General features: G+C 59.2%; 1 protein-coding gene and 1 pseudogene across 8 annotated transcripts in view; both read left to right on the top strand.

The window, feature by feature from the left end:
* Nucleotides 1-21,984, top strand: part of SRCIN1 (SRC kinase signaling inhibitor 1) — a 64,344-nt gene extending 42,360 nt beyond the window's left edge. For 4 of the 8 annotated variants that reach the window (XM_059670803.1, XM_059670801.1, XM_059670800.1 and 1 more), the window contains 12 exons: nucleotides 140-232; nucleotides 478-521; nucleotides 781-968; nucleotides 2,063-2,238; nucleotides 6,914-7,044; nucleotides 7,199-7,346; nucleotides 7,674-7,920; nucleotides 8,368-8,602; nucleotides 10,186-10,340; nucleotides 10,623-10,775; nucleotides 11,607-11,729; nucleotides 14,449-15,869. In XM_059670803.1, coding sequence (XP_059526786.1) covers nucleotides 140-232; nucleotides 478-521; nucleotides 781-968; nucleotides 2,063-2,238; nucleotides 6,914-7,044; nucleotides 7,199-7,346; nucleotides 7,674-7,920; nucleotides 8,368-8,602; nucleotides 10,186-10,340; nucleotides 10,623-10,775; nucleotides 11,607-11,729; nucleotides 14,449-15,456 — 2,701 coding nt within the window. In that variant the 3' untranslated portion in view covers nucleotides 15,457-15,869. Of the gene's footprint in view, nucleotides 1-139; nucleotides 233-477; nucleotides 522-780; nucleotides 969-2,062; nucleotides 2,239-6,913; nucleotides 7,045-7,198; nucleotides 7,347-7,673; nucleotides 7,921-8,367; nucleotides 8,603-10,185; nucleotides 10,341-10,622; nucleotides 10,776-11,606; nucleotides 11,730-14,448; nucleotides 15,870-15,904; nucleotides 16,052-21,205 lie in introns of those variants that run through there. The other 4 variants (XM_059670805.1, XM_059670807.1, XM_059670804.1 and 1 more) reach the window with 3 other exon arrangements.
* On the top strand, nucleotides 5,790-5,969 carry LOC132219493 (U2 spliceosomal RNA; annotated as a pseudogene).
* Nucleotides 21,985-22,758: the final 774 nt, after the last annotated feature.

The raw sequence follows: 22,758 nt of genomic DNA, 5'->3' as shown, positions 1-22,758 counted from the left end.
TAGTTGTTGGGGCCCTTGGAATTGTCTGTGTGCTGGTGGCTGGAGGGAATGGTATTTCCTCTAATTATTAATCTTAGCAATGGTCAGAAGGGACCCCATGCCTGAACAAGGGTTTGCTCAAAGCCACCGTCCTCCCCAGGGAGCGCATGGAGGCCATGGAGAAGCAGATTGCCAGCCTCACAGGCCTGGTGCAGAGCGCCCTGCTGCGAGGCTCGGAGCCCGAGACCCCCAGGTGAGGCTGCTCCCAGCACCAGGCAGGGCCCGCGGCTGGGGCAAGAGGGAGGGAGCGTGGGCAGCAGGGGCCCCGGGCTCAGCTCTGCCCGTGTCTCTCCGTGTGACTCTGGGTGTGAGTCCCTGCCTTTCTCTGGGCTACATCCTGAGATCTGGGGCCTGGAGAGTATGGTTAGGTCGCACCCAGCTTTGACTGCCTGGGGCCAGCCCGGACCCTCTGATGGCCCTCTTTTCCCTGTGCCACAGCGAGAAGATTGAAAGCTCCAATGGAGCAGCCACGCCCTCAGCACGTGAGTGACCCTGCTCTCCTCCCCGTAAACGTTCCGAGCCTCAGATTACCAATCTGTAAACAATACTTGAAAGGAAAATGAGTAGTCACCTTAGCCCAAGAAGTCTTTGCCCTGACGCCCCACAGGAGGGCTGACTACCATCTGGGGCAGGGAGTCAGAGCCACGTGCCTCTGTCGCTACTGTGTGTGGGGGGGGACGACCTGGCCTCAACGCCTCCAAGCGCATGGTTTGTTCTCCCATCCGCGCGGCCCCTCTGCAGCCTGCGGGTCCGGCAGCCGGAGCAGCGGGGCCACCCCAGTGTCCGGCCCTCCCCCACCCTCAGCCAGCAGCACCCCCGCGGGGCAGCCCGCCGCCATCAGCCGTTTGCAGATGCAGCTGCACCTGCGCGGCCTGCAGAGCAGCACCAGCGACCTGCGCGGCCAGCTGCAGCAGTTGCGGAAGCTCCAGGTACCGCCCCCTCCGGGGCCCCGCCCCGTCTGAACCCACCCACTTGTGCGGACCCCCCCCCCCCCAAGTCCGGGCCCGTCCCTACTCCCTCTATTGAGTCCCTGCCGATCACTGGGCCCTTCTCTTGGGCCCCTCTCCGAACGCTTCTCCCCTTCCCCTTCCTTGAGTTCTGCCCCCTCGCTGAATCTCTGCCCTGACCAAGCCCATCCCTCGGCTGTGTCCCCGACACTGAGCCCTTCTTCCCCGTCCCTGAATCCTTACCGCGCTCCTGGAACCCCCGTCCAGCCCACGGAGCCGCCCCCCTGACCCCCCCCCACCCGCCAGCTAGTACTCAGGGACGCCCCGGTCCCCCTTTTCCCTCCCCCACCCTGCCCCGCCTGGCAGATGGTCCCCCCAGCCAGGAGCCTGGCATCGCGGTGCCCGCTCCTCCAGAGGGCCCTAGAGCCCGTCAGGTGAGAATAATGAGCAGAGACAGGCTGGAGGGGGGCAGCGAGTTGCCATCTGGGCAACAGATAAGATCTCGCCCGCCCCCCCACCATTGCCCCAACTAGGCCTTAGAGCTGGGTTCGAGGGTTAAGTTAGTCTACCCGTTCCAGCCATGGAAACTCTCTATCAAACCCCAGTGCTTGAGCCCATCGAAGCCACATCCATGGTCGGCAGGGCCCTACATAGGGCCACTCCTTGTCCCCCAAATACCCTGTTCTCCTTGCCTCTGTATTTACCCAGCACAGTAACCTTGTCCTCCGCCCCCCACCATCCCACCCCTTCGCTGCTGCTCACGTCCACAGTCATGCAGCCGCACCTTCTGCTTGGGCCACTCAGCACCCCTCCCCCACTACCCCCCATGCCTCTCTCCTCCTGCCTCTGCCCTCCAGAACTTAGCCCTCGGCTTCTGCCCCCCACCCCCCACCCCCCACGCCGCGCTCCTCCATCCCAGCCTTTCGCAGCTGCTCACGGCCGCAGCTGAGCAGCCGCCTATGCTGCGGAGCCCGCCCGGCCTGGGGCTGTCCTCTGCCTGCCTCCTCCTGGCCCTTTCCCTGATGCGCGCCTCCATCCCCTCCCACCCCGGTCCATCGGTCCATCTGCCTTGACAGCTGCAGAACCTCGAGTCGCTGCGCGCGCTGCTGAAGGGCACAGAGGCGGAGCTGAGCATGCGCGTGTCGGAGGCGGCGCGGCGGCACGAGGACCCGCTGCAGCGACAGCGCACCCTGGTGGAGGAGGAGCGGCTGCGCTACCTCAACGACGAGGAGCTCATCACCCAGCAGCTGAAGTGAGGCTGGGCCTGGCGGCGGAGGGAGGGGGGGCGGGGGGTGAGGCCGGCGTGGCGCGCAACCTCCCTTCCTTCTGAATCACAGATGACGTTGGTCTGTTCTGAAGTCTGCTCTCCTTCTCCTGCGTGGCCTGATTTCTCGGTGACCCACAAACCTTGGGCCATCTGGCGCAATTCCTGAGTTCTTTTTTTTTCTGGCTTGATGCCTGCTTTTGCTATGATCTTTCTTCCTAATGGCCCACAGTCTGGATACCCCGTGGCCTGCAGCCTTGCTTTCACGTGGCCAGCTGCCTGATTTCACTGCGCCGTCTGTCTGCTTTCATTCTGGCCTGTGACATGTAAACTGACCCTCCGGTAGAGTATCCAGGTGGAGGAGCAGGTGTTGCTAGCTTGGTCATCTTGGCGCTGACCAGCCACAGTTGCCAGCATCCCCGTTCCCTAATCTCTGAGACCAGGGATAGCCAAGGAAAAAATCTGGCGTTTTCAGAAGGAATGAGAAATAAAGAACACCCCACCCCCAAATGCTTAGACGTGGAAGAGTTAACAGAAGACAGTCTTTGAACCAAATTTAGCAAATAGCTGTCTGGCCAAGATTCGATTGTCTGGCACCGTGGAAGGAAGACGCTACCTTTCGCTGCTGGTCCACTGTGTGAGCCCCCCTTCCCCCCCTGCAGCCTTCCCTGGTCAGAGACAGAGGCCCTGCTCTGGCCTCCCTCCTGGTGGCACCGGGCACAAGGGGACCTGAGGTCCTGCTCCAGCACCGAGAGGCTGTGTGATCGGGGCCGTTTCCGCCCTTCTCTGTGCTGTGGCTTCCTCATTGGTGCCAAGTATTAAGATGTTTGCAGTTCTTTCCAGAGGGGGCATGGGTTCAACTGGACAGTGACTCAGGGAGCTGGGAGACGCTGCTCGGAGGAGCCCAGCATCCTCACCAAGTCCTATTTGATTGTACCTCTTGCAAGGGGCTCCTGAGAAGTCCCCCTGCCCCTCAGCCTGGGGCCCACTTCCCTGGAGCTGAGATGAAATCAGGGGTCATCCCACTTGGAAACAAGCTGGCTCCAGGTGTGAAAGCTTAGTGACAACTCAGGTGCGACCTCCAAGTAGACCAGGGGGCTGCCCAGCCCAGAGAATTCTGTTACCTGACTTTTCTGTTCTCTCCTTGCCCTTTTCACTCACCACATAGGAGCTGGGTTGGAATTAAAAAACACACACACCTTTATTGAGACATTAAAGGGAAATAAAAGGAAGTAAAAAGGCACAGAGGCAGAGGGAATGAAAGGATGGATTTAAGCCTTTGTCCTATGAGTGTCTGGTGCTCAGCTCTCCGGGAACCCATAGACTCACTACCCCCTGCCCTGTTAGCAAACCTGTCACTCACACCGCTCTCTTGCGAGAGCTTGGGGGATGATAGATTGCTTCTGGCAGGTTTCTCCACCCGCTTTGAAGGGGGTTCCTGCCTTTTTGGGGTGGTGCCTGGCTGTGCTGCACACCAGGCCTGCAGTGGCTCCAGCTGGGCCATGAGGGCCCTCCCTGCCCAGCTCCCAGAGCCTCCCCAGGCATCAGGTGGACCAGGCCCCTCCTTATCCCTGTACACTTGCTCTTCCTTGGCTCCCCTCTGCCCCTTCTTCTCGCCCTGGCCTCTTGCAGGAAGTTAAGGCCAATACTATGCGTCCTCCAGTGTGGGAGTGAGATGCAGTGGAACCGAATGGCTGAAGTCAGACATGAGTAGGTCCTGCTTTGCCACAAAATAGCTGTATGATACGTTACTTAATCTCCCAGAGCCTCTTTTTAATAAAAATGCCAAAGCCAGTAGTATCAGTTGAGGTGGCTAATTGATTAGTTAGGGTAGCTGCTGTAACAAATCATATAATGGTTCAAAAGTAATAGACGTGTCTTTCTCCTGGAAAGTATCGGGTGGGTTAGTGAGATGGCCCTCCTTCATGTAGTCACCCAGGGACCCGGGCTAATGGAGGTTTCGCCATCTTCAATATGTGCCTTCCAAGACCACCCACAGGGTCATTGCCTTTCAGCCAACGTGAAGGGGGGAGAGCACGGGAGAGCTTACATGGGAGGTTCCTGTGAGCCAGGCCTGGAAACAGCATGTACCCCTTTCACTCGTATGCCATCGGCTAAACCTCAGTCTACGGCCACTTCTAACTGCCAGCGAGGCTAGGAAGTGTCGTCTGGTGTCTAAGCTACTGTTGATCTATGTGTAGATTGGACATAATCATGGGTCCCACTCACAGGATTTGTGGTGAGAATTAAATAAGGCAGCAATTTTCAACCGGTGTGCTGCAAGAATTTTTAAAACGTGCAATACCTGACTATTTAGTCAGGGGCAGGGGCTTACTTTTGTTTTGTTGTTAATCCTCACCTGAGGATATTTTTTCCATTGATTTTTAGAGAGAGAGGGAAGGAGGGAGAGAGGAAGAGAGGGAGGGAGGGAGAGAGAGAGAGAGACAGACTGATGTGAGAGAGACACATTGATTGGTTGCCTCCCACACATGCCTTGACCGGGAATGGAACGTGAGACTCTTCAGTGCGAGGGCTGACGTCTTTTCCCTTAGATTGTCAAATAAAAAAATGACCACAGCCAACACAAAAATAGCCACCTGGTGTGAATGGATCAACATTTTATCCATTTTTTGTCAGATCGGCAAAATCATACATTTGTTGGTGTGCCACAGCATTTCAGTCATTAGTGTATGTGCGCCATGAGATGAAAAGGTTAAAACTCACTGAAATCGGGTAACGAAAGGGGAGGGCTGAGTGTGCACCTGGCATATAAGAAGTGCTAGGGACATGCTAGCACTTTCCCTGGCCGTGCTGAGTCACAGGAATTCATCCTGGGCGCCAGCGCGGCCTGTCTTTTACCCACTAGTTGGATGAAGATGGAGAAGGCATGCTGATCAGGTTTGCTGATGACAGAGCTTTGAGGGCGAGCAAATCTGCCGGGTGGGAGAACTGAGATTCAGAAGTTGTCTCCGCTTGGACGGTGGAGCTGAAATCCAGCCGCTGGGATTTGTCAGGGAGGCATGTGAAGTCCCGCACGTGGGTCAGGGGTGCCAGTGACTCGAGGACAGAATTGAGGTGACCTGCCCGGGCGGCGGTTCTTTCTTTCTTGTTCCTTTTTTTTTTTTTTTTTAGTCCTTTTTGCAGGCCCCACTGAGATCAACAGTTCTTTCTTTCACTTAATCATTCAGCCCACAATTATTTATTAGAAAGCTCTTCTGCTCCAGGCACCCTGCCAGGTGCTGGGCATCGGCTATGACTCTGGAAGGCACGGCTCTGCCTGCCTGGTGCTGCACAGTCCAGCAAACAGGAGCCCCAGAGGCTGGGGGGTAGGGAGCAGGAAGCAGACCCCCAACCTCAAGTGTAAGGAGTAGAGGACAGGTTCCCATTGAGGCCTGAGAACAAGTGTATTAGTCACACGTATATGTGTATGTGCACACATGTCTGAGTGTGTGTGTGTGTGTGTGTGTGTGTGTGTGTGTGTGTGTGTGTTTGAATAGAATATTCTAAGCAGAGGAAATGGCATTAAAAAAAGCCCAGAGATCACTTCTTGGCCTTTTGGCTAAGATCAAGTGTAGTATCGGTTTAATATCTGATACATCCTCTATCCAAGGAAAGTATATTAAGTGGATTTTGGAGCAGGGAGATGGAATAGGAGCTTGCTCCGTCCACTCCACACATCGACCCGGTACTGCAGTACCTCCGGGAACGGTGCACCAAAAAAAAGCTCAGAGAGGAAAGCACATGCAAGGACCTCAGAGAAATTCCAGACGGTTCTAAGCAGAAGCGAGAGAGACGAGAACAAGAGATGTGGCTGGAAGGACAGTAAGAGCAGTCCCCAGGGCCTGACGGCTTGCCATCCGTTTCCCGGCTGCATTAGCTTATTTAATCGTTACCACGGCCCCAGGAGGAAGGCGCTCTTACCAACCCCATCTTTTGGATGAGGAGGCTGAGGCCTGGAGAGAGTCGGTAACTTGTCCAGGATCTCTCCGCGGGGGCGGGCAGAGCTGGGATTGGGATTTGGGTCTGTCTGACTCTGGAGCCAAATTTTCAACTACTTACCCTCATGCCCTTCTTGACTGCCTTGAAGAGTTTGGCATTTCGCCGCAGAACGATGGGATCCATTTAAGGTTCAACACAGGGGGTCGTGGCTGGGTCTGATTTACATTTTAGAAAGATGTGGGGTTTAAAACGACACAGGCTCAGCATAAGCCCGTTGAAAATCAAAAGAGGTTTTGTCCTCAAAGAAAGAGGCTGAGTGTCTGGATCATTTGAGGAAAGGTAGGTGGACACGGCAGTGCCACCTTGCAAGAAAAGAGACCCCCCTCTGGGCGCATGTAGCTGCCGCTAGCGCTCTGCAAGGCCGCCAAGTTCTCTGCTGCTTCCTCGGCAGAATGCGAATGGGAGGATGCGCCTTGTCGGGAGGGAGGTGTGAGCTGATGTGGCTAAAGACCGGAGTTTCAGAAGGAGATCCGGGGGCCCCATCAGAGGGCCCTTCTGAGGTCTCACCTCCGAGGGCCGGCATTTCCGATTTCACTTGGGCACGTGGCCTGGTGGACGGCTTTTCATTTTGATCTGACTGGTGGCCTGATTTCTTTCCAGCTGCCCGATGTCAGGGGGCGGGGCTGGGGCCAGCAGGGCTGAGAGGGTCTCTCTGTGGCTGCAGTGACCTGGAGAAGTCGGTGGAGAAGATCCAGAGGGATGTCTCCCACAACCACCGGCTGGTGCCGGGCCCCGAGCTGGAGGAGAAGGCGCTGGTGCTGAAACAGCTCGGGGAGACACTGACCGAGCTCAAGGGTGAGCTGGGGGCCGGTGGATGTGGCACGTGGTCCAGGTGGGCGTCCCCGCGGCACCCCCCACTCCCTCCCTCCCAGCACTGCCCTTTCTGCTGCCCATCCCCCCACTCCTCTGAGCTGCTCCCCCCTCAGCTCACACCTCCCGGTGCCCTCAGCTCACTTCCCAGGCCTACAGAGCAAGATGCGGGTAGTTCTGCGCGTGGAGGTGGAGGCCGTGAAGTTCCTGAAGGAGGAGCCCCAGCGCCTGGATGGGCTGCTCAAGCGCTGCCGCGGGGTCACAGACATGCTGGCCCAGATCCGAAGGTCATTCTGCCCCTGGCCTCTGACCTCTGACCTCCGATTTCCCACGGGGGCACACCCTGGGCCCAGATTGATAGATCAGCCTGACCCCTTATCCGGACTCCCCTTTTAAAGGTCACTGATGTCCAGCTGGAGCTATACCCCAACTCCGACTTGTTCGAGGCTTGTCTGTCCCTAATGCTGGGTGCAGTCACTCCTCCCCAGGCTCTTGCCTCTGTCCTGCAAGACCCCAGAGCCCTTCTTACACCCGCCTCCCTCAGGCCAGGCTTCCCTTCCGTGGGCCCACCCCCCTGCTGGTCTCACAGCTGCTTCTAACTCTTCCGACCCCAGGCAAGTGGATGAGGGTGTGTGGCCACCCCCCAACAACCTCCTGAATCAGTCCCCTAAGAAGGTGACCGCCGAGACTGACTTCAACAAGAGCTTGGACTTTGAAATGCCACCCCCCAGCCCTCCGCTAAACCTCCATGAGCTGAGTGGGCCAGCTGAGGGGGCCCCTTCCACCCCCAAGGGGGGCAACCCCACCAAAGGCCTGGACACTCTTGGCAAGAGAAGCGTGGACAAGGCTGTGTCTGTGGAGGTACTGGGCCTGGGATAGGGGGTCAGCTGGGCTCACATATCTTCCCACCATCCTCGGCTGGAAGTGCCGACGTGGCATGGGTAATTCCTCCTGGTGAAGGAGGAAGTCTGAGAAGCCGACTAGTCAGAAAAACATATTATAAAGCCATAATAGCTAAAGCGGTGTGGCGTTAGCATAAGAATAGACTGTGTGATCAATGAAACAAAAGAGAACGTCCCGAAACAGGTCTAAGTGTGTCCAGAGAGTAGTCTGTGAAGAAGGTAGCATTCCAGACTCATGGAGAAAGCTTGTAATATTCAAGAAGTTCCCAGGCCTCCGGGGGGCTGGGCCAAATGTGGGGCTTCCTTTACCATTCCTTGCACGTGTGCCTGGGGGAAGGGGCTGAGGCCCAGAAGGCCCAGGAGCGGGCGGCCACTGTAGTCCTGACTCTTGCCCCCTCCTCTTAAGGCTGCTGAGCGGGACTGGGAGGAGAAGCGGGCGGCCCTGACCCAGTATAGCGCCAAGGACATCAATCGGCTGCTGGAGGAGACACAGGCGGAGCTGCTGAAGGCCATCCCTGACCTGGACTGTGCGAGCAAGGCCCACCCAGGCCCGGCCCCCACCCCTGACCACAAGCCCCCGAAGGCCCCCCACGGCCAGAAGGCAGCCCCCCGAACGGAGCCCAGTGGAAGGAGGGGCTCAGGTACGGGGGAACATAGGGGCGGGTGAGGAGCCCAGAGAAGGGAAGCCCCATCTTCAGAAGCTCTCAGGTTGATGGGGGAAGCACGGGGGAGTGAGAATCTTTGTGATCAGGCTGTTGGAGAAGGGAGGGGCTGGGACATCAGCAGCCTGACCCTCAGCTACTGAAAGGAAGCGCAGAGTCTGGGTTAGAGCTGGACCCGTCCAGGGCTTTCCCCATTGGCCTGAGTGCTGCTGAGGGGACCACGCAGGGAGGAGGAGTAAGTCCAGGCAGACCCAGCATGTACCCTGAGCCAGGCTGTGCCGACATAGGGTGCATCGCTGATCCATATAGACATGGTTCCAGTGCTCCCGGCCCCCCACCCCAGCCTGTGAGCTCACAGGGGAGGCACAAATCTGAACCAGAAATGGCAATCATCACTCATTCACTTATTCATTCCTGCTGCACACATTTGTCGAGCACCTACTGTGCGCTAGGTGCTGGGAATAAGGACTAAGACACTGCTTGCTTCTAAGGAGCTTAAAATTTAGTGGAGGACTGATACTAACGTAGATGTTTATCAGGCACCTACTATGTGACAAGAACCGCCCCAAACGCTTCCTATATATTAATTCTTATAATTTTGCAATGGCCCCAGGAGGCAGTCATGGTGGTTATTCCCATTGTACAGACGAGGGCACTAAGCCCAGTGTGGTCATGTCATCTGTCCCAGGCTGGTGTGTAGGGCAGAAGTAGGATGTGGTGCTAAGTGCAGTGGTGGAGGTGAGCTCTGGTGTGCAGCAGTCCCAGAGGAGCCCTGGGAGGGCAGCAAGGGCTTCCCGTGGGAGGGCCCTTTCCATTGGAGCCTTGAAAACACATAGGTGCTTCCCTGGCCAGTGAGCGCGGGCACGCTAGGGAGAGGGAACGGCGTGTGCACATGCCTGGAGGGTCCAGCAGGGTCCGGGCCAGGGAGTGGCAAGCTGAGGCCGAAAGATTGGCACGTGTAGAGGGTGCTGGGACAGGGCGGTGGGATGTGGTTTTGGGTAATGGGGAGCCACGGAGGATCACAGGCAGAGGAGTGTCAGGTGTGAGTGTCTCTTCTGCACGTGGCCCTGGAAACAGTCCCCACCACCAGAAAAATCAGGGGGAGAGCCTGGTGGGCAGGGACAGGCTCTTGCAATAGGTATTGTTCTCTTTTGATGGAAAAAGGACAGAGGTCCAGACCAGGGCAGGGGCTGAGGGGCAGGGGGGAAAGAGGTGAAGGACAACAGCATTTCTCAGACTCCGACGTGTACCTGACATCGCCTGAGGATCTGCCAGAACCTGGCTTCCGATCCGGCGGCTCTGGTGGGGCCTGAGCTTCTGCATTTCTAACAAGCTCCCGGGCGCTCCGCGGCTGCGGGTCCGTGCACCGCACTTGGAGTATGGAGGGATGAGAGCGCAGTTAGAGGAGTGACAGGGCTTGGGGCTGGGTTGCAGGGGGAGGTAAGAGAGGAGGGGGGGGCTGTGTCCTGTGCCCTCCTCCTTGGAGGAGGAAGCAAGGTCTAGCCCCTTGGAGTCAGCGGTGGCACAGGTCCCCTGACCTCCAGCCCCTCGGCTGCCTGCAGATGAGCTGACGGTGCCCCGGTATCGCACGGAGAAGCCCTCCAAGTCACCCCCGCCACCCCCTCCCCGCCGGAGCTTCCCGTCCTCCCACGGCCTGACCACCACGCGCACCGGAGAGGTTGTGGTCACCAGCAAGAAGGACTCGACTTTCATCAAGGTACCGCCCCACCTGGGGCAGGGCGTGAGGGGTGGGGTTAGGGGGATTCCTGAGGGCCCTCCAGGGATCCCCCGGACGGTCCCCTCTCAGAGGAAGTGGCAGGAAAGAAGCTGGCCAGTGGGGACTCCGTTCTGGCTTGGGCTTCCCCATGGGAAGGGGCCGTCCTGGGAGGACGAGGAGCCAGGGCAGGTGGGAGATGGTCGAGAGCCCATGGAGCCTAGGAGGGGAGCTGATGCTGGAGGCGGGGCAGAGCCTGGGCTTGACGGGGCCTGGGCCTTGCAGAAGGCCGAGTCCGAGGAGCTGGAGGTGCAAAAACCCCAAGTGAAGCTGCGCCGGACGGTGTCCGAGGTGGCCCGCCCGGCCTCCACCCCACCCATCATGGCCTCTGCCATCAAGGACGAGGACGACGAGGACCGCATCATCGCGGAGCTGGAGGTGGGTCAGGGCTGCGGCTGGCCCCCGGGTCGTCCGCCAGACCCGGCTCCCTTTCCCTGCCAAGCTGACCCTGGGGCGAGGTGGCCGGACTAGGACAGGGGTTGGACTCTTGGGCTTCCCGCTGGGTGCCGGCCTGTTTGGGACCCTGTTCTTGCCTCGATTTTTCTCTCCATTGTAAAGTGTGTGTGGGGGGGAGGGGGGGTGGGTCTAAAGTCTCTCCCTGCAGGTTTGGGTTTTTAAAAAATATTTTTATATGTTTTTATTGATTTCAGAGAGAGGAAGAGAGAGGGAGATGGAAACATCAATGATGAGAGAGAATCATTGACCAGCTGCCTCCTGCACACCCTCTTCTGGGGATGAGCCCCAAACCTGGGCATGTGCCCTGACCAGGAATCGAGCTGTGACCTCCTGGTTCATGGGTCAATGCTCAACCACTGAGCCACACCGGCCAGGCGAGGTTTTTGCTTTCAGTCTTTGTGAATCACCCCTAACTGCCCTGAGACCCCCCCTGTGCTCTGAGACCCCCACCCTTGAATGTTCTTTGAACATTTAATACCCAGGTGCCTCGAACCCATCCCAAGTCACTCAGACTCCAGTGTTCCCGGCCCCCTCTCTGAGTGGCCGCAGACCCTGGATTCCCAGGGCTGCTGGAGACAAGATAAATGGGAGGGCAGAGTGGCCAGTGATGACTGTGAAGGGCCGAGGAGCGAAGCTGGGATCCCAGTGCCAGCCCAGGCCCTCGCTTCCCGTGGGGCCTGAGCCATAGACCAGCACCTCCGTTGTCCTCCCTGTGCGTCTCCTCCAAACTGCCCCCCACTTTCTGCTCCCCAGGTGTTTGAGAGAAGCTCAGTGGCTTCCCTCCCCCCCACGCCCTGCCGCCAGCCGATCCCTACCTTGCTGCCCCCCCAGGACTCAGGGCCCCCCGGGGGCTCAGCCCCCGGCCCCACATGGAAGGTAACAGGCTGCCCCCACCTCTCACGGCGCTCTTTCTGCCTGTGCCGCCACAGCTTCCTCTCTTCACCTGTCACGCTAACCCGCTGAGATGCCAGTCACACCCCTGGGTCCCCACCACCGCCACAGCCTCACCCACCTGGACCCCCCCCCCCCCCAGGACAGGTGCACAACCCTTCCTTCCATCCCTGGGACGCCAGCAGCCCCTTGGGTCTGCTTTTCCTTTTCTTGTCTTTTTTTATAATAAATTTTATTGATTTTTTTACAGAGAGGAAGGGAGAGGGACAGAGAGTTAGAAACATCGATGAGAGAGAAACATCGATCAGCTGCCTCCTGCACACTCCCCACTAATGTGCCCGCAACCAAGGCACGTGCCTTTGACCGGAATTGAACCTGGGACCCTTGAGTCCGCAGGCCGACGCTCTATCCACGGAGCCAAACCGGTTGGGGCGGGTCTGCTTTTTCTTACAGGCTTCATTCGGGTCAGCCCATGGGGTCTGGGTATTTTCTTCCAATCTGTGGCCCGAGTTTAGGTCTGGCCTGCAGCCTGGGTTTTGTCCTTGGGAGTTTGGACCTTGTTCACTAGGTGACTTTAAGTCCAACTCAAAATCTGACTTTGTCCTGAGCCCTTGTCTAAGTCTCCACCATGCCCCCTACTCTGCTGCCTGTGCCAGGCGGGGGTTCATTTCTCCCACAGGAACCTGTGCCTTGCACTGGGGCCAGGACTCCCCAGGGGGAGCTCATTTCAGCCCCTCTCAGGCCCCTGGCCCCATCTTGCCCTCTTGGTCAGGGAGCTTGGAATGGAAACCCGCACCCTTCCTTGGCTGCTGGCTCCGTATCTTTCAGCATTTGGGAAGCTCTCCTTTCTCTCTGACTTCAGTCCTTGCTGCTGTCCCCTGCACTTATTTCCTTTGTACTCGTTCTTGGGAACTTGGGGGTGGACTTGCTGTCTGCACCCCTCGGGGACTGTGCCTCGGGAGGGCAACCTGGGCGGGGGGGCTGGGAATCTCCCTCCGCTCAGTCACTCCACGCTGGGCGGGGGGACTGGGAATCTCCCTCCGCTCAGTCACTCCACGCTGGGCCGGGGGGGCTGGGAATCTCCCTCCGCTCAGTCACTCCACGCTGGGCGGGGGGACTGGGAATCTCCCTCCGCTCAGTCACTCCACGCTGGGCTGGACGGGGCGACTGGGAATCTCCCTCCGCTCAGTCACTCCACGCTGGGCTGGACGGGGCGACTGGGAATCTCCCTCCGCTCAGTCACTCCACGCTGGGCGGGCAGCCTCCCGCGCACACAGGCTCCCCTGCCTCCCCTGGTTCTCCTTGGCCCACCGTGGGCTCCATGCCGGCCACCACCTGATTTCTGGCCTGGCTTGAGGCCTGGTGGTGCTTTGTCTCCCTGGCCAGGGGGAGCAGACAGGCGCCAGATGGGGGGCAGTGCTGTCTGCTGGGTGCAGGATGGACACAGAGCTGTCCGAGGAGCCGTCTGGGGATGAGCATTATGGGAGGGCTGCCCCCAGAGGGCTGTGCCTGCGGCCCCCAGCCCCTGCCCCTTCTGGCTCAGAGCCAATCGGAAGGGGCCCAGTGGGCAAAGCCCCTCCGTGGGCCTTTGGGGACCTGGCTCACCCCTGCACCCCAAGGCACCGTCGGGCAGTGGAGCCAGGCAGGCATGGGTTACCCTCTCTGCCTTCCTAGTCTGCACCCCCGTCTTCAGGTAAGCCGGTGGCAGGGCGGGTGGGAGGGAGGCTGGGGAACCTGCTGCCCCCGCCCCAAATGTTCCCTGTGGCTCCTTTTAGTGGAAAGAGCACTGGACTTGGAGCCAGACTACCTGGGTTCAAGTCCTGGCGCTGCCACTAACTAGCTGTGGGTAAATGACCTTGAGCGAGTCACATGACCCTCCCCACCCTTGGTTTCTACCTCGTGAAGACGGTGAGAGCCATCTGGTGGGTTACAGTAGGGATGAAAGGTGAAGGCGTAGGCGACAGAGCCCGGCCCAAAACTGGGGCTCAGAGTTAGACCAGGGCTCACTCCGTTTGGGGGTCTCTGTGGCCGCTCCAAAGCCAAAGCGAGGGATGTTCACACAGAAGCAGGTGCTCTAGCTTTGCCGGAGCCTGTGTGCAACAGAGGGACTTGGTCCAGCCGAGCTCCCCCCCACCCCCACGTCCCCCGCCTTGTGAAGTTCTGAAAGTGGAGGGTGGAGGGACCAGGAGTCTCTGGCCTGTGGTGAGGATGAGAGCCTAACCCTCAGAACCTGGAGGCCAACATCTGGTCTTCACCCTCACAGGCTGCTGGGCCGTCACTCAGTTCAATCCAGCAAACAGCCGTGTGCAGGGTGCCAGCTCACTGACTCTCCGCCCGCCCCTCCTGTTGCTATCCCATTGCACAGGTGGGCAAACTGAGGGGGGTGCCTGGGAGAGCTGCTCCCAGGACTCAGCACGGGCAAGGAGAAGTCAGCTTGTGTCTGTGCTTCTTGGTAAACTGACTTCTCTGCCAGAACGCGGGAGGCTGGAGGGTGTGGTGGGAGGAGGCCTGATTCCTCGTCCCAGCTTGGCCTCTAATTGCTGAGTTCACTCAGGCCCCTCCCCTGCCTCAGTTTCCCCCACTATGGGAGAAAGGGGCTGGGCTCACCCATCGTCTAACCCCCCCCCACCCCCAGCCCCAGCCCCAGCTCTGGTGGTTTAGTTTGCAGGGATCATATTCTGCCTCATCTTTCTTCTCCCCCCAGGCGGCCCTGGGTGCCAGGGCCTTGTGCATCCCCCGGATCATCTTGACGGAGTGTGCCCCCGACCCTCCCTCCCCACCAGAGGCCAGGCTGGAGGAGCCCGGTCCCAGAACGACCCCCACCCCCAGACCCCGGACCCTGGTTGGCAGTGGGAGGGCCCCGCCAGAGGTGGTGGCCGAGGCTTCCAGGCCCAGCAGCAGCTGGGTGCCCGAGAAGCCAGGGGCACCTCTGAAGAGACAGGGCTCAGGGGGCTACAGTCCGGAAGAGGGAGGAGCCAGGGTCCCCTGCTCTCGGGGACCAGCCCCAGACAGAACTCAAGAGCCCTCCACTGCCGAGACCAGAGAAGACCACCCAGAGGAGACCCCCAAGGACTCTGGACACGACGCCCCACCTGGCAGCGGGCAGTGTGAGGGCCAGCCCGGTGCTGGCCTCGGCGGCACAGTGAGGGGTGCCACCCCCCAGCGGATGGACAGCCTGGAAGAGACGCTCCGGGAGCTGGAAGCCACGCTGAGCCAGATGGGCACGGCCCCCTCCGAGAGGCCCCTTGGCAGCCTCCCACCCCTGCCCCCCAGGCCCAAGGTGGCTGCCTCCTCCCCTGTTCTCCCCTCCTGCCTTAATGCTCCAGTCTCTCCATCTTCAGAGCTGGAGGGAGTTGGGGGCTGCAGGAGCACCCAGACAGCCCCCTTCTCCCACTGGCCTTCTCTCCGCTCCTGCCACCCTCCTGGGAGCCTGGCGACGGGCAGGGTTTGCAGGCTGAGCCCTTGGAGGCTGGGAAGCTGGCCTCCACAGGGACCAGCCCATCCAGGCCTGGCAGGGACCAGGGCCTCTCCTCTGCTCTGTATCTGTAAACCAACAAATAAAGTTTTCTCACTCTTTCCCCCCGCTCCCCGCCCCTCCTGTGTGACTCTTTCTGTCTCTGTCGTTCTCTGCCTGCGCCTCTGGACTCCCAGGGCCCTTCCGGGCAGGTCTGGTACCTCGAGTGGTTCAGGGGGCTGGACTGGTCCGTCTTAGGGAGACTGCACCCCCATCTCCCATTGGGAGGAGATGTGGGCCTGGGGCTGCCAATCCTGCTCTGTTTGCCATTATAAAGACCCCCCCACTCCCCCATCTCAGACCTGCTCTCCTGGGCTCAGGATGGTGCCCCTTGCTGGGAGTGGGGGTGTTACATTAGAAGTGGCTCCCCCAAGGGGTGCCAGCTGCCTCTGGGCTCTCCAAGGAAACCACCACCGAGTTCTCACTGGGGAGCTGAGTGGTGAGGAACCTAGCGGGTACCCCTGCCACCTCTCAGGGAGGCCTTAGACCTGGCCTCAGAGAGTGGCCCTGAGTCCTGGGCAGGGGTGTGGAGCCTGGAGGGGTCTCCAGGGCCCACTGAAGAGGTCCTAGCCCCAGAGACCCCGCCTAGTGCCTGGGACTCCTGTTCCCCCCACACACACACCTGACCCGGCTCTTCTTCCTGCAGAGTGGCGGAGGCAGCGTGCCGCCCATGAAGGTGGTGACTCCAGGGGCCTCTAGGCTGAAGGCAGCCCAGGGCCAGGCCGGCAGCCCCGACAAAGGCAAGCATGGCAAGCAGAGGGCTGAGTACATGAGGATCCAGGCCCAGCAGCAGGTAAGGTGGGCACCACGGGAACAGGCCCTCGGCCCCATCCAGTCCCCCGCCCCCACCCTGCAGTGCTGTGTGCTGGCCGCCTCCTGCCATTGTCCCCGTGACCGCCTTCCCACCTGATGCCCAGAGAGGTCCTCCTGCCAGGACCGCCCCAGCAGCCCCTTGAGCCATCTCCTCTCTCCTCTCCCTAATCCCAGGGCTCTGGATCTGGGTTAGGAGTTAGGCTCGCAGCCAGGCCTCTCCCCGCACCGGCCCTCACACAGGGCCAGAGAGCCCTCTCCGCAGCTGCTTCCGCAGGAGGGGGAGCGAGTAGACTCCTGTCCCCACCAGCCCCAGTGACGGGTCCTTCTAAGACCTGGCCTGCCTGGGGTGTGGGAGGGGGACTTAGATGCCCCTTCATCTTCTGCCACTCCCCTCTTCTCCACTGTCTTCTCGCCACCTGCTCTGTGGGACCCCACCCCCCAAATCTCCTTTCAGCCTCCCTCTTAGCTCCCAGGCCATTGCCCAGCTGAGGGAGAAGCCAGCCTGCACCTGCAGCTCAGTCTGGTGCTTGGGGTTCAGTGTGTTCCCGTGGACGTCGGATGGGGGGGGTGCAGAAGGAGAGAGACCTCACCCCCAGATGGGAAGGAGCGGCGGGGGTGTTTCACCCTCATTCAGATTTGATTTGCAGCCGTGGGTACAGAGTTGACCTCACCGTGGGTGTTTCTGCCCTGTGGGCCCGGGTGCCAGGGTGGCTGGCCCAGAGGTGCAGGGTGGCCCCTGGGCCTAGATGTTGAGAGGCCGTTAGGGCACTTGTTTGGTTCCGTGACTATTTCTCAGCAGGTCCCAGATGCCAGGCCTGTTCTGGGCATTGGGGCTGTGAAATGTCCAGATGCTGGGACCTAAAGAAGGTTCTAGGCTCAGAGGCAGGAGGTTAGAAATGGGTGAGTCCCGCCGCCTCCTTTACAGCCGAGGGGACAGCGCAGAGATGGAAAGGGACTTCCCGGGGTGCAGAGCAAGGTGGATCAGAGCCAGGAGCGGCCCCCAGGAATCCCAACGTCATTCCCACCTCACGGCCGGGAAATGGGGGTTCTGAGGTGGTGCAGCAGTGCCCGAGGCTGCACAGAAATCGGAGACACAGCTGAGAAAAACCCCTTGGATTTGTGCTCAAGATCCAGGGATGGCGTGGCGGCCAGGTTCCCAGGGGTGCAAGGACCCCAGTCTTGGTGCCCCTGTGGACAGCCCCTCTTCTTCGAGGGCTGGGAGCGCTGTGAGCACCCACTGTATCCTCTCAGATGGCTCAAATGGATGGACTGTAATGAAGGGACCACCCAGAGGGATGAGGGAAAGCACAGGGATGTTGAGGTACCCAGGGACTGGTGAAAGCAGAAAGCTGGACCACCCTGGGGAGGGGGGAGGCAGAAGGCATAGAATTCAGGGAGCCCGGTGAGACTGGACAGCAGGGCTATAGTTAGGGAGGGCAGGGCTGCAACGTGACCCCAAGGAGGGAGGTAGTGGAGAAGAAACATCACCCCTTCTCTCTCCATCCTGCCATAACCCAACCAGAAGCTAGTCAGCAAAGGCAGGGGGTGGGGGTGTCAGCCAACCAGGGCACAGAGCAGGGCAGGACTTGGATCGGGGGGAGGATGGAGAGGCAGATAGAAAATACTAGTAGTCAGTACACCTTCCATGTACCTAGTTTATGTATCATATTTAATCCTCATAACTTTATATCTTAAAACACATGTGCTCAATCTGCTTTGTCACTGCTAATCCCTGAAGGGCAGTGGTTCTCAACCTTCCTAATGCCGCGACCCTATAATACAGTTCCTCATGTTGAGGTGACCCCCAACCATAAAATTATTTTCGTTTCTACTTCATAACTGTAATTTTGCTACTGTTATGAATCGTCATGTAAATATCTGATATGCAGGATGTATTTTCATTGTTACAAATTGAACATAATTAGAGCATGGTGATTAATCACAAAAACAATATGTAATTATATATGTGTTTTCCGATGGTCTTAGGCGACCCCTGTGAAAGGGTCATTCGACCCCCAAAGGGGTCGCGACCCACAGGTTGAGAACCACTGCTGTAGGCACTCAGTAAATATTTGTCGGGTAGGTGAATGAATGAATGAATGAATGGGTGGATGAATTTGCCGAGTATCAGGCCCAATCCAGGGGGAAATAGACAAAGCAGACTTGAAATGTTAAACTATCGTAATAATCACAGCTCCCACGTATTGCGTCCTTAGTACAGACACCGAGCCTGGTGCTCTGTGTGGCATCGTCTCACCTGCCCTGATGCTGCAGGGACTGTTTCCCCTGCCATGCAGGTCCCATGCAGGTGAGCACCTGAAAGCCCTGGGAGACCCTGCTTAGGGTCCCACTCGAGGCGGTGGCAGAGCGGGGACTTGGGCCCGGGTCTGCCTGTCTTCCTCTGGAGTCTCCTGCCTTGTCAGGGAGCAGGAGCTCTGGGTCGCAGGGAGCGTGGGCGAGATGGCACCAGTGACCTGGGTACTGTCGCCTGGAGCACTGGGGAGCAGCTTTGGGCCTCGTGTATCAGTTGGAATGCTTTTAGCGGCAAGTCACAGAAACTCCAATTCTAAATGGCTTACACAATGAGGAGGGTATTCGGTAACAAGACAGAAGTCTGGAGGCAGGGAGGACCCAGGGCTGGGGAATTCAGCAGCTCAAGAATGTCAGGAAACAGGTTTCTTTTCTATTTGGGTCCTGTTGGCCCAGCCTTCTGCCCTGCCCCCAGGGCTGCCTTCATTCCAGGGGCCCTAGGACACAGATCTTCTCGGGGGCAGGAGAATCGTTCCCGGAAGCCCCCATCTGATCTCCCCTCTCGCCTCATTGCCCTGCCTACATCCGCCACTGGCAAGGAGAAGGGATTGCTTGAAATTGCCATATGCTAGTATTTCTCAGGACCCTCCCCGCCTGGGCTGTGAGAAGCCCCGTCTCTCCTGACAGCCCTGTGCCTGGTTCAGGCAAATAGGAAGGAAGAAGGGCTGGTGGGCAGCGGGTGGGTGGGCCTGGGGATGGGCCCGGAGGAACGGCCAGCAGGGTCTGCTGCGTCAGGATGATCGAGCCCGTATGGGAATCTGCGCGTCATAGCGTGGAGGGACCGGTCAGCGTGCGAGGGCATGGAGAGGCCGCTAGCCTGTGTCCCACAGGACGAGGAGGGTGCAGGGTTCAGCCTAAGGGTTCCGGCCTCCCCCAGCAGAGAGCCGAACACCTGACAAAGCTCTGCTCCTCTGGGCATAATTGGGAGCAACAGGGACGGACTGGCTGGGGAGATGCAAGTGGCAGGAACCTTCAGAGACAGCAGCTGTGCCACCTGAGAATTCTGAGCAGCGCAGGGTGCAGGGCGAGGTCACAGGCACAGCTGGACATGCTCCCTCCGCTTCAGGAAGTGGGCTGTGGCTGTTGCTGCAGCCGGTCAGTCTCCCGAGAGGGACTAGGGCCTGAGAGAGCTTGACCAGACAAAGGCTCACAGAGCCACTGTAAGGGGTCTCCGTGAAGGAGAGGTTGGCAGGGGGTGGGGGCATCCCATCCATGTGACTCTGCCCAGCGCTGTGGGCAGGGGGTGGGGGGACATCACTTGGGTGAATGCAGGGCCAGGTAGAGGCCCAAGTGGGAAGGCAGGTGTTTTAAAGACCAAAGCTCAGAATAGACATAGATGGAGGCTTTTGACAAGTGCTAAAGGGGAGGAACAGAGAAAAGCTTTTAACTAGAGATGAATTGAGAACAAAGGGGACAGCCAGGAGGGAATCAAACAGCTGGCCCGGGACTTGGTGAGATGTGAAGAGATGCAGGAGACACGGGAGAAAGAACTTTAAATAGGAAAGGGGCGGGGATGGGGCCAGACAGGAGCCCAGGGGAAGTGACAGGGAGTCAGAGAGCTCTCGGTTGCCATCAAGGGGCCATGCCTGGCACCTGGCTCTTGGCAAAGGCCCGAGTGAACGGAAGGACCCGGTGCCTGAACCCTTTGGAGTAAGGAATGTGCGGCCACAGTAGAGGAGAGGGCGGGAGACCCAAAGGGGAACGTGCCTTGAGTGGGGGGCAATGTCGACTGCAGCCTGCAGTGTGGTGAGCAAACCCCAGATGAATCACGCGCTCATGGGGGGGGGGGCAGGGGGGCGACATGACCACCAGCAGCAAACGCGGGCTCGCTGTCAGCGGTCAGGCTGCCTGCGATCTCATTTCCCTTCCAGGCTGCTGGGGGCTCGGCCTGGCTTTCCCGGGCAAGGCCTCTGGGAGAGCTGACCCGGCAGCTGGCTGCTAATACAGGTCGTGGGAAACAGACTGACCTGCGCAGACCTAACCGGCAGGAGGTCTCTGGCCAGGGGCCACGGCTGTTTCCAGTCCTCTCCCTTTCCGTCTTCTTTATCAGTAAATACGCTGTCACACTGGTAGCTGAGCAAGGCCAGGAGGGACAGGAGAAAACCCGGCCGCGTAGCCCTGACCCCGTGGACCTCAGTCCAGTGAGCAGCAGGTTCGGTTGGGGCGCCTGCCCAATATGCAGGCCCCGGAGCCCACGCCGGAGGCGGATTCTGGAGCCGGCCCGGGACTCGGCATTTGCCCCACATCCTCTCCTGGAGGTGGAGGCGATGCAGGCGGCTCCGGAGCCATACAAACCTCCAGGACCCGCCCAGCTGCAGGGGTTGCTGGAGGCGGGGAAGGGGTTGGGCTGCTTCTAACTATCAGAGCTGAGTGGTGAGTGCGGGACATGATACCGGGGAGTGAGCGCCCCCCTCACCAGGCCCGGAGAAGCAGCTGTACAGGAAGCAGGTGGGAGTGAGGCTCAGTGCGGCCAGAGCCTTTTCCTCCCGGGTGGGTGGGTGGGGGTGGGGAGGCTCTTTAGCGAAGTGTTTCCCGGGGAGGACACGCTCCCCAGATGCCACCCCAAGACCTTCTGCTTAGAATCAGCCTCCCGCTGAGGTCGGCAGGGCCCCGGGCTGGGCTGCGGCCCTCTGGGACTACGAGCCCACCTCCTCCCTCCCTGCTCCCAGGGCATGCACCCCGTGGCCGTGGCCGCTAACGTTTCATTTCTCCTTCCTCCCTCCCCTGTCCTCTTCCCCGCCCCATCTCCCTCTCCGCTGGCCCTGGTGCCGTCTCCCTTGTGCTTCTCTGGTCCCTCTGTTCCACCTTCTCTCTTTCCTATCAGTAACCTTGGACCTGTGTTCCCACCCCAGTTCCCAGGCCCTTTGGTCCAACTCCGTGCCCCCTTCTGCCCTGCTGTGCCCCCCCTGCCCTGTCTCAAAGGGACCACTCTCTTCAGACGGTTTCTTCCTTCTGCAGTTACTTTTCTCTCGGACATGTGGAGGTTTTTTCCTATTTTAAAGCTTCAGCTGGGGGCCAGCATGAAGGCTCTCCCTTCCTCTCTCTGACCCCTGACCCCTGTTTGTGTTCCAGGCCACTAAACCGTCTAGAGAGACGAGCGGGTCGAATGAGACCTCAAGCCCAGTCTCAGAAAAGCCCTCGGCTTCCAGAACCTCTATCCCCGTATTGACTTCGTTTGGGGCAAGGAATTCTTCCATCTCCTTTTAGAGGCCCCCTCGCACCTCCACCCCAGCCTGCCCCCCTCCCTGACCCCCGACATGGATCTCCCTGCTCTTCCCTTCATCTCCCCCCCATCCCCACTCCATCCTCAGACCCTGGGGAGGGTTGCCACAGGGGTGGCCCTCCTCGCGTCTCTCTCTCCCCACCCCCTGTTGGTGTTTTTGGTGTTTTTTTTTTTAAAAACGATTCACTTTTAATTATCGTTCTTTTTTAAAAATAAAAAGCAAAACAGTAAAACTGAGAACCAAAACACACCACCTTCCTTTGACTTCCTGTTCTAAAATGGCCCACTTCCTATCATCTTCCCTCCCTTTTCTCTTTGTCCACTCCTCTGTCCAAGTCCATCCTGAAGTTCCTGCACCTCCCCCGTCCTCCCCCCTCCCCCCCTCCCCCCAACTTCCTAAGAGCACTCCAAACAAGCTCTGAGCCCCGGAGACTTGGAGCAGCAAGACCCGGCTCCCCCCTCCTCTGGAAGCTGGACATTGGACCAACCCGTGCCAGGCTGGGAAGTGGGACGCAGGCAGACCGTGGCCCTGGAGGCACCCCGCCTGTCCCAGCTCCGCAGTGACTGAACTCTGAACACGGCTGTTTCTTTGCTCCCTGGTGGGCCTGGAGTCAAGATTTTGGGACTGGAGGGGCCTCAGAGCTTGAGGGGCCTCAGGATGGGTGTGGGGTACGTGGGGCCGTTGAATCTGTGTCCTTGGAGAGGACTTGGCTTCCTGGGACTCCCTTCCTGTGATGAGGGGCCACCTGGCCTGCGCCAAGGGGAGGAGGGGCCCCTGTGGACTATTGGCTGTGGACGGTGCGGGGAGCAGACAGCCTGGCCCTGGAGACACTGCCTTGGGAGCCGGCAGCCCAGGAGGGGTGTTTGGAACTTTTAGTTTCCTAATTTAGCACTTTAAACGACATTAACTTATTTCAGGGGGCGGGGTGGGCAGGAATGGAGGGCCTAGATGATTAGATGTTGAGGCCTGGTGGGTGGGAAGGGTCTGGTTGTGAGGGAAATGGGGGGAATACAGAGGAGGCTGACAGGAGCCGTGAGGATGGCTCTGACCCCAGGGGTAGGGGGACTAGACCTTCAACCATCCTCTTTGAGATCGGAGGGCTTTCAGGGAAGGGATACGACGTGGTCTTTGAATGGGGAGCCGGTGACCGCTG

The sequence above is a fragment of the Myotis daubentonii genome, chromosome 16 (assembly GCF_963259705.1).
Source record: "Myotis daubentonii chromosome 16, mMyoDau2.1, whole genome shotgun sequence".
Lineage (NCBI taxonomy): Eukaryota > Metazoa > Chordata > Mammalia > Chiroptera > Vespertilionidae > Myotis > Myotis daubentonii.
The sequence above is the reverse complement of the archived record's forward strand: the minus strand, read 5'-3'. Positions and strand labels throughout refer to the sequence as shown.